Genomic DNA, 13,570 nt, shown 5'->3' with positions numbered 1-13,570 from the left:
CTGATCAAAAAGGGAGACCTTACCTCAAAATTAAATTTAGAATTTAATATCGGGAACTGAAGGTAGGTTCATTTTGGAGAGCTCTCCCATTGGCATTAGTTTGCTGGCTGACCAAAGTAGGAAAAGGAAACTGGTTGGGGCCTTGGTGGGTGACACTTGTTATGCCAGCTACTTAAGAAGCTAAGATCAGGGCCCGGGAGTTTGGCCTAGCGGTTAAAGTGCTTGACTAGCATGCACAAAGACCCGGGTTCGATTCCTCGGTATCCCACATACACAACCAAGCCGGAAGTGGCAGAGACGAGACACAACCAAACCGGAAAAGTGGCAGAGACGAGACTGCGACGGCGACAGAGAGCGAAAGAAGCGAGCTGAGCTGAAGTGAACAGAGCCCAACCGAGTTGGGGCCGGAGCGAGCGGGGCCGGAGCGTGCGGGAGCGAGCCGAGCCAGAGCCAGCGAGGCGGGAGCGAGCGGGGCCATAGCGAGAAGGGGCTGGAGCGAGCGGGGCCTGAGCTAGAAAGGGGGCCTAGCCGGGCCGGAGCGAGCGGGGCCGGAGCGAGCGGGGCCAGAAAGAGAAAGGGGCCAAAAAAAAAAAAAAAAAAAAAAGAAGCTAAGATCAGAAAGACTAAGTTCCAGGACAACCCAAGCATAAAAACTCATGTACTACTTGACTGTAATAAAATAGGTTTAATGCAATATTATTGATCATTAGCTAGCATGAATTTCGGCTTCTTGTATAAACGATTATAAGAGACACTAGCTAACATGCTAACTTGAAATTCTGCCAGAATATATTAGTAAACTTACCTTGTCATCAACATTTTTGTGGGCAAAAGTCTTCCAGTAGGAAAATGATCCTTGTCTTAATTGAAAAGAAGCATCAAATCAAAAGTCTTTGTCAGTTCTAAAATACCTATTTAATAACTATTTGACAGAAGAAATTTTAAAAAGAGAGAGCCAGACATGAACCTAGTAGAATCATGCACACATACAATCTCAGCTATGTGAGAAGATCGCACTTTGAGGCCAATACAGGCAAAAGTTAGGAGAGAGAGAGAGAGAGAGAGAGAGAGAGAGAGAGAGAGAGAGAGAGAGAGTCACACAAAGTTGGGCCTCATGGTTCATACCTGTAATTTCAGCTAGTCAAGAAGCAGAGGTAGCAGATCTGGTTTCAAGACCAGTCTCAAGCAAAAATTAAGAGACTATTTGGAAAATGAAGCAAAAGGGGCAGATGTGCAGCTCTCATCATAAACTGCTTGCCTAGAAAGCATAAATTCAAACTCAAAAAAAAATAATCAGAACAACCTGAACAACTCCTGGTGTGATTGAACAATGTTCCAAAAGAAGAAACTGAGGCACAGAATGGCTGAGACACAAAAATCCAAGAAAACACTAACCTTGCAGTCTCCAGCATCATCTGCACCCAAATATGCTACATTTATGCAATGTGCAGGCTCTCTCAACATAACTGGCCTGCTTGGAAAATCCAGTTCTGCTCTCTTCTGGGAGTGAAATAGCCCTGTGCTCTTGTTTGCTAGGTCGTAGAATTAGTTGGACTGTTTTGGGGGTCTCCAGTCAATGCAATAATGGTCACTTGGTTCTCTTTTGGGGGCTCCAACAGCACCCACATCTTATGAGACAGGAAGTCAGTATCACCAGGCAGAGCCAGTGATAACTGCTGACCCCTAGGGCCAGACTGTGACAGTTGGTAAATATCACACAGAGCCTTTCTCTGCAGACTGGGTATGTTCTTATACATCAAGACAAACTCGATAATGACTTTCTATAAATAAATTGTAGCTTAGAATCATTGTTCCGGTAAAAAAAAAGAGAGAGAGAGAACTGTTGAAATGTGATCTCCCCGCAAAACATCTTCACTGTTCTCTTTACTTTCTTGAGGAAAAAGAAAATGAGCCAGAATCTGTCACTCTTTGCCAGGGTGACTTCAGAGTCGGTTAACCTCTCTGTGCCTTCATTTTGCCCATTATTTCAGGAGCAAATGATATGAATGATATGAAATATAAGAGGAAAGGCACTTAGGACCCAATGTTGACTGGAATCAAACATATGTGAGTTAACTATGTGTTAAAAAGACTAAGTTTAAAGGACTCTAGGAGGCTGAAAATGATGATGTACACTTATAATCCTAGCTACTCAGGAGGTGGAGATTAAAGAATCAGAGACCAGCCAGATAAAAACTTAGCAAGGCCCCCCCATCCTCCCCTACCATCTCAACACACAAATTAGGATGGTCTGTTAAGCTGGGGTCTTCAATCCCAGCTGCATAGGTATAAGAGGATCTCAGTTTGAGGCTAGCCCTGGGGATGGTGGGAGAGGGGAAGGGATAGAGTGAGGGGTGGGAGCATAAGATACCATCTGGAAAATAATGTAAAGCCAAAAAGGCTGGAAGTATGGTTTAAGTGGTAGAGTACTCACTATACAAGGCCCTGAATTCACACCTGAGTTTCAGGGAAAAAAAACAAAACACCTATCCAGCTCATGGTCCAGAAACTTGTCTCTTTCTTTTTCTGGCATTGTGAGTTGGAGTGGAGACTCACTCTCTTGGATTGCCTCCCACTTCCTGCTCGAGTGTGCAGAGACAGCATGTCACAATAACAAAGCATATATCCAAAGCCCTGGCTTTTGCAGGCTACCTGGGTCAGATGGGAGGTCCTAGCAGAGAACAGTGTGTGTCTTGTTCTCAGTAGAAAGCATTCCCAGCACTGGAAAGAAGATACATTAAACATGTGAGAAGCCACCTCTCCTGCCTCCTTCCCGTGGCAGTGCTGTGGTCCCTGTGGGAAATCATAGTTGTGTGGGGAACCAGCATGAAGACAAATAAACACAGGCCAGGTGGAGTTTCTGCACAGGCAAAGCTTTTCACCCATCCCTACCTGTTTGGCTCCCCTTCTCAGGGCAGAGCAGCTACAGTGGAAATGTTTGTCTTGATGGGCAAAGTATGGCAGAAGTAAAAACACAATAAGCCAAAGGGAAAGCTCAAGGGCAGCAAACAGTATGTGCCTCTTCTGTGAGATGCTCCAGGATGCAGGATGCTTAGGGGAGCCTCCGGGTTCAAGGTACCATTTCTCTGAGTGGGCACCTAAGGGCTATGGAAACCTATTGCTTAGGCTCCACTTGGTCTCAACTCCAGCCATTAACTCTTTAGCTGGAAAGCTCCTCACAAACGCAGTGCCCAAGTTGCACCCAAAATCAATTAGAACAGAATTGGAGATGAGCAAGTGGGTGAAGGTGAGCTTTAAAAGCATGCAGACAATCTGGACGCCCCGTGGAGGTGCAGACCACTCTATGAGGCAGTAGTTTCTCTCTTGAGTTCAAGAAAAAGCAAATCCTTTCTGTCCATCTGAAACTTCACTGCCTTTTTAATGCAATGCAGGCAATGATGAATCTTCTCTTATTCTTTGAGGATCACAAATCACTTTTACATGCACCACCTTATTAGATTCTCAAATCAGCCCGTGGAAAGTGCTAACACCATTACAGAAAGATATATGATACACTTGCTGTAACGTTGTTTGAAAGAGACAAAAGAAAGAAAAGAAAAAAAAAAAGCCTGAATGCCAGAGATACAGTTAAGTGTTTTAGAGAGTGTTCATACAGAGGAGGTTATTATTAGAAGTTAAGAGTTAGGGAGCCAGTGGTTCATGCCCATAATCCTAGCTACTCCGGAGGCTGAACTCTGAGAATCACCATTCAAAGCCAACCTGGGCAGGAAAGTACATAAGACTCATCTCTTCAATTCACCACCAAAAAGCCAGAAGTGAAGCTGTGGTTCAAAGTGGTAGGGTACTGGCCTTGGCCAAAAAAGCTCAGGGACAACTCCAGGCTTGCCTCAGGACCCCCACCAAAAATAAAAATTAAAAAAAAATCCTACTCACTTGGGAAGCTGAGATGAAGAGGACCACAGTTCAAGGCCAGCCTGGGCATATAGAAGAGAAACCTTCTCAAACAATAGATAGTAGACCCAATGGCTTCCACATGCTATCTAGCTATGTATGAGGCTGAGATTGGAAAAATCACAACTCCAGACTAGACAGAAAATGCTACAAGACTTGAATTCAGCAGAATTTGAGTGAGATGGCATATGCCTGTGATTCACAGCTATGCCGGGAAGTGTACTCAGGCAGGAAGAGGAAGTGAGATGCTATCTCAAAAATAACCAGTATAAAAAAGGGCCAGAGGCATGGTTCAGTGGTGGAGTACCTGCCTAGAAGCACAAAGCCATGAGTTCAAACACAAAAATAAATAAGAAAAGAAAACAAAAGATAAAAATACAACCACAAACCAGTCTTCTGATTTCAAGTCATGTTTCTAATCATAGTTATAAGTGATTCTATTGTTTTGAAGCCGTGTGTGTGTGTGTGTGTGTGTGTGTGCGCGCACATATGTGATTTGTAAGCACAAAAATGTCTGAAAGTATATATACTATATTATTAATATTCATAAACTCAGGATTGGCTTCCATGGTTCTGAGAAGGCTGCCTTTTTTTTACTCTACATTTTTAGATTTTTTTAAATAAAATTGTACTTCTCTACTGTTAAAAACAAACAAACAAAAAAAAAACCCTAAGCCAGCCACCAGCCGCAGTGGCTCACGCCTGTAATCCAAGCTACTCGGGAAGCTGAGATCTGAGGATGGCTATTCCAAGCCAGCTCAGGCACTAAAGAAGGTGAGACTCTTATCTCCAATTAGTTATTAGAAAACAGGAAGTGTGGCTGTGGCTCACGGGGTCAGGACAGTAGCCTTGAGCTGAAGAGCTCAATGACAGCGCCCAGGCCCAGAGTTCAAGCCCATAACCCCCCCCCCAAAAAAAATCTAAGGCCAAGCATAGTGGTATACATTTCTAATCCCAGCACTCAGAAGACAGATACAGAAAGAGGGCAAGCCTTGGTTACACAGTGACTTCAGGTCATAAAGGAAGGGAAGAGAAAGGCAGGGAAGGGAAGGAAAGAAGGAGAGGAAAGGAGAGGAGAGGAGAGGAGAGGAGAGGAGAGGAGAAAAAGAAAGGAATAGTATTTTTCATAGGAAGCAGATGAGCTGGGTGATGTGGGGGTAACTTGATCATGTGGCCTGAAAACTGGTGGTGACTTAATTTGAACATATATGTTTGATTTTACAAATTACTAAAGGACTTTTTCAAAAAAAATTAGGTAACAAAGGGAAACCTAGAACCACTAGAGTTGGAATCCAGGACTCCTGCTGTGATTTGAGAAGCAGATGGCTAGTCCTTGCAGGGGGAGGAGGAAGAGGAGGAAGAGGAAGAAAAGGAGGAGGAGGAGGAGAAGGAGGAGAAGGAGGAGGAGGAGGGGGGAGGGGGGAAGAGGAAGAAGAGGAGGAGGAGGAGGAAGAGGAGGGCAAAGGCTTGCATGGCCAGCCAGGTGCTCTGTGTAGGCTCACTTATGAGAAGACTGAGCAAGCCACCAGCCCCTTCCCTCCATCAGACCAACACAGCCTGAAGACCAGCCAGCCTCCTCCCAGACTCACGTGTCTGAGGACCTAACTGCTCCCAGCTCTCAGCCAGCAGTAGCTGTTGGTACAGCCAGGAAAGCACATACACCCCTGCAGGACTGTTCCATTCCTAATAAGGAACATTCCCTTTACGCACACTTTAGAGGAAATATCCTGGGAGGGAGCCAGAACCAGATGGACCCTGAGCTTATTAAAAGCAGGCTTGTTACCAAAAAACATTTGCAAATATGTATGGGTATTTTGTGTGAGTGTGTGTGTGTGTGTGTGTGTGTGTGCATTTTACTCACATAGGTGCTTGCAAATCCTTCTGAAATCCCTTGACTTCCTGACTGTTCTTCCATGTACTGTGCAGTTCATTCTCCTGTGCTGCGGTCCATAGCTTTGCATGCTGGAGGCTATTCTCATTTCTTGTTCTTCCCTCCAAACAGGTACAGCTCATCCACTATAACCATGAGTTATACACCAATGTCACAGAAGCTGCGAAGAGCCCAAATGGATTGGTGGTAGTTTCTATATTTATAAAAGTAAGTCTTTTGCTTCTCATCTCTTCTCGTCTGGCCATGGCAATCCCAGTCAGAGATACAATCTCCGTTGGGTTTAAAAATAGCAAAAGGAGCCAAGTGTCTTGGCTCACATCTGTAATCCTAGCTACTCAGGAGGCTGAGATCTGAGAATCACAATGAAAAGCCAACTCGTGAAAATGTATGCTGAGACTCTTATCTCCAGTTTACCAGTAAAAAGCCAGGTGTAGCTCAAGTGATGAAGCACCAAGGAAGAACCAAAGGCCCTAAGTTCAGGCCCCAGTACCAGTACCAAAAAGAAAAGTAAAAGAAGTGATGAAGATGGTGGTGATTAATGTCCATGCCTATGACTTTTATGTTTGTGAAAGTCATGGAAAGTCCAGTCCACTGCAAAAAAAAAATGTAAAATTACAAAATGACTGGTTCCATTTCAGAACATCTGGTTGCATCTCAGAGCATCAGAGCTTCAGGGTTCAGAGTTCGGGCAACTTTTGTCTAAGAGAGAAATTGGAGCTGAGTACAGGGATGGGCTTCAAGTTCCGCTGGGCACAATAGAATCAGAGAGGTGAAATCACATAGGTATCCAGGTGGCACGCTGATGCTACCCAATGAGACCTGTCCTTCAGTTATCCACCTGGGCAAACAAAGGAGGTGTGAGACCTCCACCCACCCCTGCCACCATACTGCTGACAAGACATGAAACAACTCGTCCAATGTTCCCCCACCTCCTCCCGACACCCACCCACCCTCACCCTGACCCATCCAGTCAAACTTCTAGTCTCATTTTCAGGCCTTACACACACTGCAGGGATATAAGTCACAGTCACCCATACTGACTTTGGGTACCTTCTGGGCTCCCTACCAGGCCACAATAACAGAAAATAAAATCTCCAGCCAGCAAAATTTACCTTGAATATTGTGTCAGATGTCATGCGAAGCAGATAAAGAAGTTCTTAACTTTAAATGAAAGACATTTCCTTTCTAACTGGAGAGAGGGGGAAGGGAAGGAAGGAGGGAGAGGGCCAGGGAGAGAAAGAGGTTACAAAAGACAAAAAGCAATGTGTGGAAGTTCCCCAGTGGGGAGTCACTGGACAAGCCCTTGGTGCTGGTTTACATGGCTGTAGAAAGATTCCCAACCAGAGCTTAGAATGTAGTGAGAAGGACCAATAGGAACTCAGTATTCACCATGAAGGAGTTTTCATTTCATTGGTTTTGTCTTCTTATGGAGCTACAGATGCTGTCCAAGGCTTCATGCATATTAGGCAAGTGTCTTGTCAACTGAGCTGTACCCCTAACTCTTTACCACCAAGGAGTTTTAACAGAGAATGGGACCCTAAGTCACTCCTGAGTCCCAAAGTAGAGCCTGTGCAAAAAGCCTTTGGCCCTGTCCACTCCTCCTGCCTCAAAGACTCACTTTCTCCTAACTTCTCTGTAAGAAATAGGTCATGCAGTTTGTAATAAGCATCCTGGCCTATAAACAAATCGAAGTCCTGCCTGATTTTAGTCCTCATGACTTTATTCCCACTCTATACCTATGCAAGAGAGCTGGAGGAAACAAGAAAGAAAATAAAACACAAAAACATCCCTCACTGACATGACTGTGGTTCGGAGTTTTAAACTTCGGACATTGGTAACCAATCAGTGTTTTCAGCCTGGCTCACGCCAGGTCGAAAAGCCTGAGACACATCACAATGTGTTCAAGCGTCACCTCCCACCATGGTTTCTCCAATGCCAACATTACCTAAGTTCCTTCTACCAGGCTAATCTGCCTGGTCCCCAACATTTCTGACTTTCCCTCACTTGTCTAAAATGTTCCTTTGTCTTCAAGTGTCATCCAGGAAGTTCTGGAACGTTCCAGCACACTGAGCGACTGATAGGCAGCTAACACCCTTGACAGCAAACTCCTAGCATGTTTCACAAAATCTTGCAGAAACACTGGCTCCATCAAGATCATCAGCGAAGTCAGGCTTGTGAGTCCAGGCTGTACCTCTGCAGGGTTGTCACACCTTAAATCCTGAGGCCAGTATAAGGGCAGTGAGCAGTTCCTGTACCTTCCCAGGCCACTTTGGCCCCTGAGGTTACTTTAATTCTTTCCCTGAGCAAACCTAAAACCTTGGTCTCAGAATAAACCACACTGTTGAACTCTTTGATCCATTTGATCAACTCAACAGATAATCAGGGCCAAGGAGAGTTCTCTCCTCCACGTTGTGACTCATCCGTTACTCATCTTAAAATTCCAGTTGGGCAGGGACTATTATCATTCTAGAAATGATCTTCCTGACTCCTGTTCCTAATTCCATGTAAACTGGGCTAGCCCAAACAGGAAGTTCAACCTAAGAGCTATTACTTGAGACAAGAGAAGACTTGAAGGAGCTAAAAGTAGGAGAGTCTTGTTTATCTGTTTTATTTCTCTTTGTCCTCATCTAATCTCCCATCGTTCCAGTGACCACAGGGAACTGAAATTGCCTATAATTGCTGCTCAATCACACCCCATTAACTTCCCACTTAAGCTCACTTATACCAAGTACATATTTTATCCTCTCACCTACGCAGCCAACACACCAGTGCCCACAAATCATCTGTGTGCACTTTGGGAACATTTTCAATCAGCCCAAAAGAGGCTGGTCTCACCACTAGGGCTGCTTAGATTCACTAGCTATCAGGTACCCAAAGGTCCTGGGCAGTCAAGGTCCCGAGCAAATTTCTCATCTGACGACACTAATAATCCCTCCCCTCTCCTCTCATAGATCAGCATTGTCACAAACAGCTATCCTTTAAACACTAAAGAACATGCCACGATGGAAGTTTCCAGAAAACTAGGGAGGATTGGGTTTGTGGTGCAATTTTACTTCCATGGAGCACTATCACACCCTCAAACTCTCCTTGATTGTGTGGCTTACAAATACACCCAGGAAACTGCAAAAAATCAAGACAGATGGAGGGAAAATAAACAGCCCATGCTTTCTCCAAACTAAAATTACCTGTTGCTTATCTAACAGGAATAATCATCTGCTTCAATTTTTTTCCCAACCTTCAGAATAAATCAGATTGAAAATGTGGATGTGTCACAACATCCGATTAGCAGCTGGGGCGTAAATTGCAGAGCTGAGCTGAGCTGAGCTAAGCAAGGTAGGAGGGACGTGAGTAGAATGGATGGTGTGGCTCAGGAAAGGCTGAGTAAAAGAGGAAATCTTCAGACCACCAAATACAGTAGGTGGGGCCACATCATGGTGTAGCCCACAGTCGTTTGCTGGATCTAAGCCTCTTACAACTTAGCCTCTCCTAAAAGAGAAATTTGGAGAACTCTATGCATAAGGCTAAAATGGGCATTCATCCCCAAACATCTAGTACAACATTTTGGTCCATAATAGGCATTCAGTAAATATTTATTGGGTAGATGGATGGATGGATTGGGCGGATAGATGGATAGACGATGCATTCCACCATGAAATAGATAGGATGCATTCCATTCATACAATAATAAGCAGTGGTTCTGCAAGGTTCTGTATTATTTTTTGTATGTGTATGCTAGTTCTGGGCCTTGAACTCAGGGCCTTAGCTTTTTTGCTCAAGGTTGGCACACTACCATTTGAACCACAGCTACATTTCCTTCTTTTTGTTGTTGTTGTTGTTTTTTTTAATGTGCTGGCCCTGGGCTAGAACTCAGGGCCTGGGCACTGTAGTTGAGCCTTTCTGCTCAAGGCTAGTGCTTTAACATTTGAACCACATCTCCATTTCTTGCCTTTTTTGATAGTTTAGTGCAGATAAGAATCTCATAGACTTAACTGCCTGGATTGGCTTCAAACCACCATCCTCAGTTCTCAGCCTCCTGATTAGCTAAGAGTGTATGTATGAGTCACTGGTACCCACTTCTGTATTACATGCTTTTCCCATTTCCTGGTATCTGTGCTGGATATTTCTTTCTCTGTACTTTCTACATAGACATATAATCCTTTCCTAACATGTGATTCCCACCCCTCACCCCAAAACGTTTGCTGTTTCCCCCATTTCTACAGAAGAACATGACTTTCAAGGCATGATAGGAGTTTGCCTCTGCCTGCTTTCCTCTAGCCCCACAAACTGTCCTCTGCCCACACTCTCAGCTGCAGCTGCACTGAAACTAACTTGCACAAAAAGGCTTTCTTCTAAGTCCCTTGTATCCATGTAGGGACAGGTTCATGCATGGCATGCTTTTCCTTGCCTTTCCTTCTTCTGTATGGTCTACCACCAAGGCATGTGGCTAACTCCATCCGGGCTTCCAGAACAACTTAGGCAGTCTTCAAGCAAGCTCTCCAAACTCATCAGGTAGTAGGTAACATAGTCTCTAACATAGTCTCAGTAGCAACTCCAGCCGAGCATTCCCCACACCCTATGATAGAATCACATGTTGACCAACTTCCTTTAGACTGAGAGCGTTCAGTCAGGTCTTTGTCTCTGACCGCTGACCACAGCATAAGACACTCAGGCAAGGCGAATGAACATGTGAATGCATGCCGATGTTGGATCCGGAAGTGTGTCAATTATTAAGACTTTCTTTCTTTCCCCCCTAGGTTTCTGATTCATCAAACCCATTTCTTAATCGAATGCTCAACAGAGATACTATCACAAGAATAACTTATAAAAGTAAGTTTGGTTCCATTTTTTCCCCCTTCTGTAGCAGCTACCCCATAATAGTTAGCCCTGTCTGAAGCCAGGAAGCCTGAACAGAGAAGCTCCATGGACCCTATCAACTTCACGATCCTTTAATTCTGTAGAAAGTCACTCCAGAGAGTCAGAGTTGGCCAGGAAGCAGCTCATGGCAGACAGAAGTCCCCAGGGCGTCTTTGTCATCAAAGGCAATAATAATTATGATGATGCGGTCATCCTTATGCCATGCACTAGTAATGAGCTGGAGAATTCTGCTGGCTGACCGACTCCACTGTGTCAGCTGTCCAGAGATGGACCTTTGCCAGTTATGTCATGGGAATCGCATCCACCCAATACTTTGGATCCAGCCTGAATTCTTTCCGAGGCTCTCGGCCAGACCAGGCCTTCCTCTTCATGTTGCTGGGGACCAGGAGAAGACAAGGTGGCATCTGTCTTCATTCTTCAGGCCACTGTACAACTTCCCTGGGTTTTTGTTTTTTAGCGTGCTTCGTGCTAGACTTCTTAAACAGGAAAGAAAGAAGGAGGAAGAGAAGAGAAGGAGTGTAGGATTGCTGGCATGCACAGCAATCCTGGAAACTACAGGATGGGAAGCTATGTCAGCACTCACCAGGAGATGAAAGAAATCAGTGTGGTTTTACCCCATGGATTTTTAGCTAATTAGAAGCGAGCTAAAAACATGGGCCCGGTCTTGGCTCTGTCATTCATCAAGAAATTTCCTTGCATGGGCTGTGTGTCGTCATCCATAAAGTGAGAATGTTGAACTTTGGCAGTAACATTATCTAGGTCTAGGGTTCTCCTTCGAGCAAGATGCAAATAATGATTTTTACCAAAGGCAATAGCCAGCAGGCAAACACTCCAGTTTCTAGGCGAGTCCTTGGCTGAGTTGAGTTCAAATGTGTCTCTTCCATCTTCATCTCCTGATGATATGGAAAAGAGAGAAGGAATGTTTATAGGTCTTACCTCAGATGAGTGGAGCTGGAGTATAGAGAACCCTGCCTCTACTCATTCACTTATTCACTCAACAAACACTGCCTGTGTCCAGATACCAGCACCCCCCACCCCAAGACATTTGCCACAAGGATAGGTCCATATGAAGAGATGAAGGGGTAACCGGGAGAAGCTTAATGGACCTGAGAATCATTGCACAGGCATGATGTAGAAGCGTGAGTTAAGACATCCCCACATATAACCTGCCTTTCCTCATCAGTATTCCTGTGGGTTTCTCTGTAAGCCCATACAAGATTGCTCAACGAAGGGAAATATTTCTGACTTGTAGTATGTAAATAATACATTTATTGCTGGCCATAAAAGATTATTATTCTTTTAACTTTTTTCCTATTTAAAAAAAAGCATGAAAATTCAATAGAATGTTTTCAAGTCATCCTACATTGGTAGTTGAGAGACCATGAAAAATCCATAAATTGCACATTATGCCCCCCTCTGATAGATCGCTGCGCTCATAGACAGTCTCTAGGGTCCTTTCCTCCTTCTGATTAACATTTAATGATATTGTTGCTGCCATAGTGAGAGGAAAAAGGGCAGGGCAAAGGAGACAGAGAGGGGAAAAGAAGTAGGGGAAGAAGGAAAGAGTGAAGAGGAGAGAAAGAAGGGAAGGAAAGGAGAGAAGGAGAAAGAAAGGAAGGAAGGAATGAGCAAGAGAGGGAGCAATAAGGGAAGGAGGGAGGAAGGAGGGAGAGAAGATAACAAAAGCCCAAGCATCCAGGTAGAGTGAGCAGCATCTACAAAACTTGGGATAGTGAGGGGTTCGGGGGAAGGAGCATTTCAGTTCTGTATCAAAAGTCAAGCATGTCCATTGAACACTGGTGGCCCATGGTATGAGCAGCCATCTTCGGTAGCATCGAGGGCAGGAAAGGTGCTCTGGAGCAAGGTCTCAATTCCATGCTAAGGAGCTTAGATCCAAGGCCGGTGGTGCCCTCCCCACCTCTGCAGAGGCTCTAGAACCTTGGGGAGAAGATGGCAGTAGCCCCCTCTCCTTCATCTGCCCCTTGGGCTCCACGTTTGCCAAGGCACAGCAGAAAGGACAAGGGCATTGGAACAAGAGAAAAGGACCTTGAACTGCATGAAGTGAGTTGATCAATAGCAGATATCTGTGCCCTTGCATACCAGCAGGGACTAAGGGGGGTATTCCCCAGAGGGACCTTTGTCACATACCTGAAGAGAGAAACACCACAGGGATAATGATGGGCTGATACACACGGGAATGGCCAACACTCTGCTATGCCCAGGACACTGGCAGAAAGGGACTGATTTACTCAGCAGGAAACCACGGCTCTCTTCCCTTCAGCTGAACTCCCTGAGGCCATCAGCCACAGCAAGTGGGAGAGTCCAACACAAATAGGATCCAGGAGCACACGTCCTGTAAGGAAACAGGAGCCTGGAAATCCCTTCAGTAACTCTGCAAGAGTCAGAAAGTTGTGCTGGTATGGGTGCATGAGCTCGGGCTGAAATGGAGATAATGCCATCAACTTGGCACAACAAAATAGATTACTTCCATATTGTAGGAGAAACTTTAATCATAGTACCTGGGGACACAGGCTCTCACCCCTCTCCACACTGTCCAACCAACCCATTCTATTGTTGCTACCAAAAAAATAAATACATTAAAAATCACATTCCAGCAGAGCTTGATTGGCTCAGTGTAGATGCAGTGCCCACTCCACAAAATGCAAAGAGCACCTATGCCAATCCAGGACATTCCATTGCCCAGGGCTTTTGCTGTATGCCCAGCACCTCACTTACCATACTTGGCCTTTCAAGGTAGGTACAACTCCTATCCCCAGTTTCCACACGAGAAAACAAATGATCCACCTCAAGTAGATGGCCGAATGTCAGCCACACATGCATGAGAAACTCAGCAGTTAAGGGTTGCCTTCCAACTGCAGCACGTGTGGGTTT

At 45.0% G+C, this 13,570-nt stretch overlaps 1 protein-coding gene across 2 annotated transcripts in view; it reads left to right on the top strand.

Moving 5' to 3' along the window:
• The window catches only part of Ca10 (carbonic anhydrase 10 (inactive)), a 426,447-nt gene that overhangs the window by 397,433 nt on the left and 15,444 nt on the right, over positions 1-13,570 (top strand). For both annotated transcript variants that reach the window (XM_090351055.1, XM_090351056.1), the window contains 2 exons: positions 5,915-6,010; positions 10,558-10,630. In XM_090351055.1, coding sequence (XP_090207181.1) covers positions 5,915-6,010; positions 10,558-10,630 — 169 coding nt within the window. The remainder of the gene's footprint in view (positions 1-5,914; positions 6,011-10,557; positions 10,631-13,570) is intronic.

The sequence above is a fragment of the Megascapheus bottae genome, chromosome 17, assembly GCF_031878675.1.
Source record: "Megascapheus bottae isolate mThoBot1 chromosome 17, mThoBot2.hap1, whole genome shotgun sequence".
NCBI classification, from domain to species: Eukaryota; Metazoa; Chordata; class Mammalia; order Rodentia; family Geomyidae; genus Megascapheus; species Megascapheus bottae.
The sequence above is the reverse complement of the archived record's forward strand: the minus strand, read 5'-3'. Positions and strand labels throughout refer to the sequence as shown.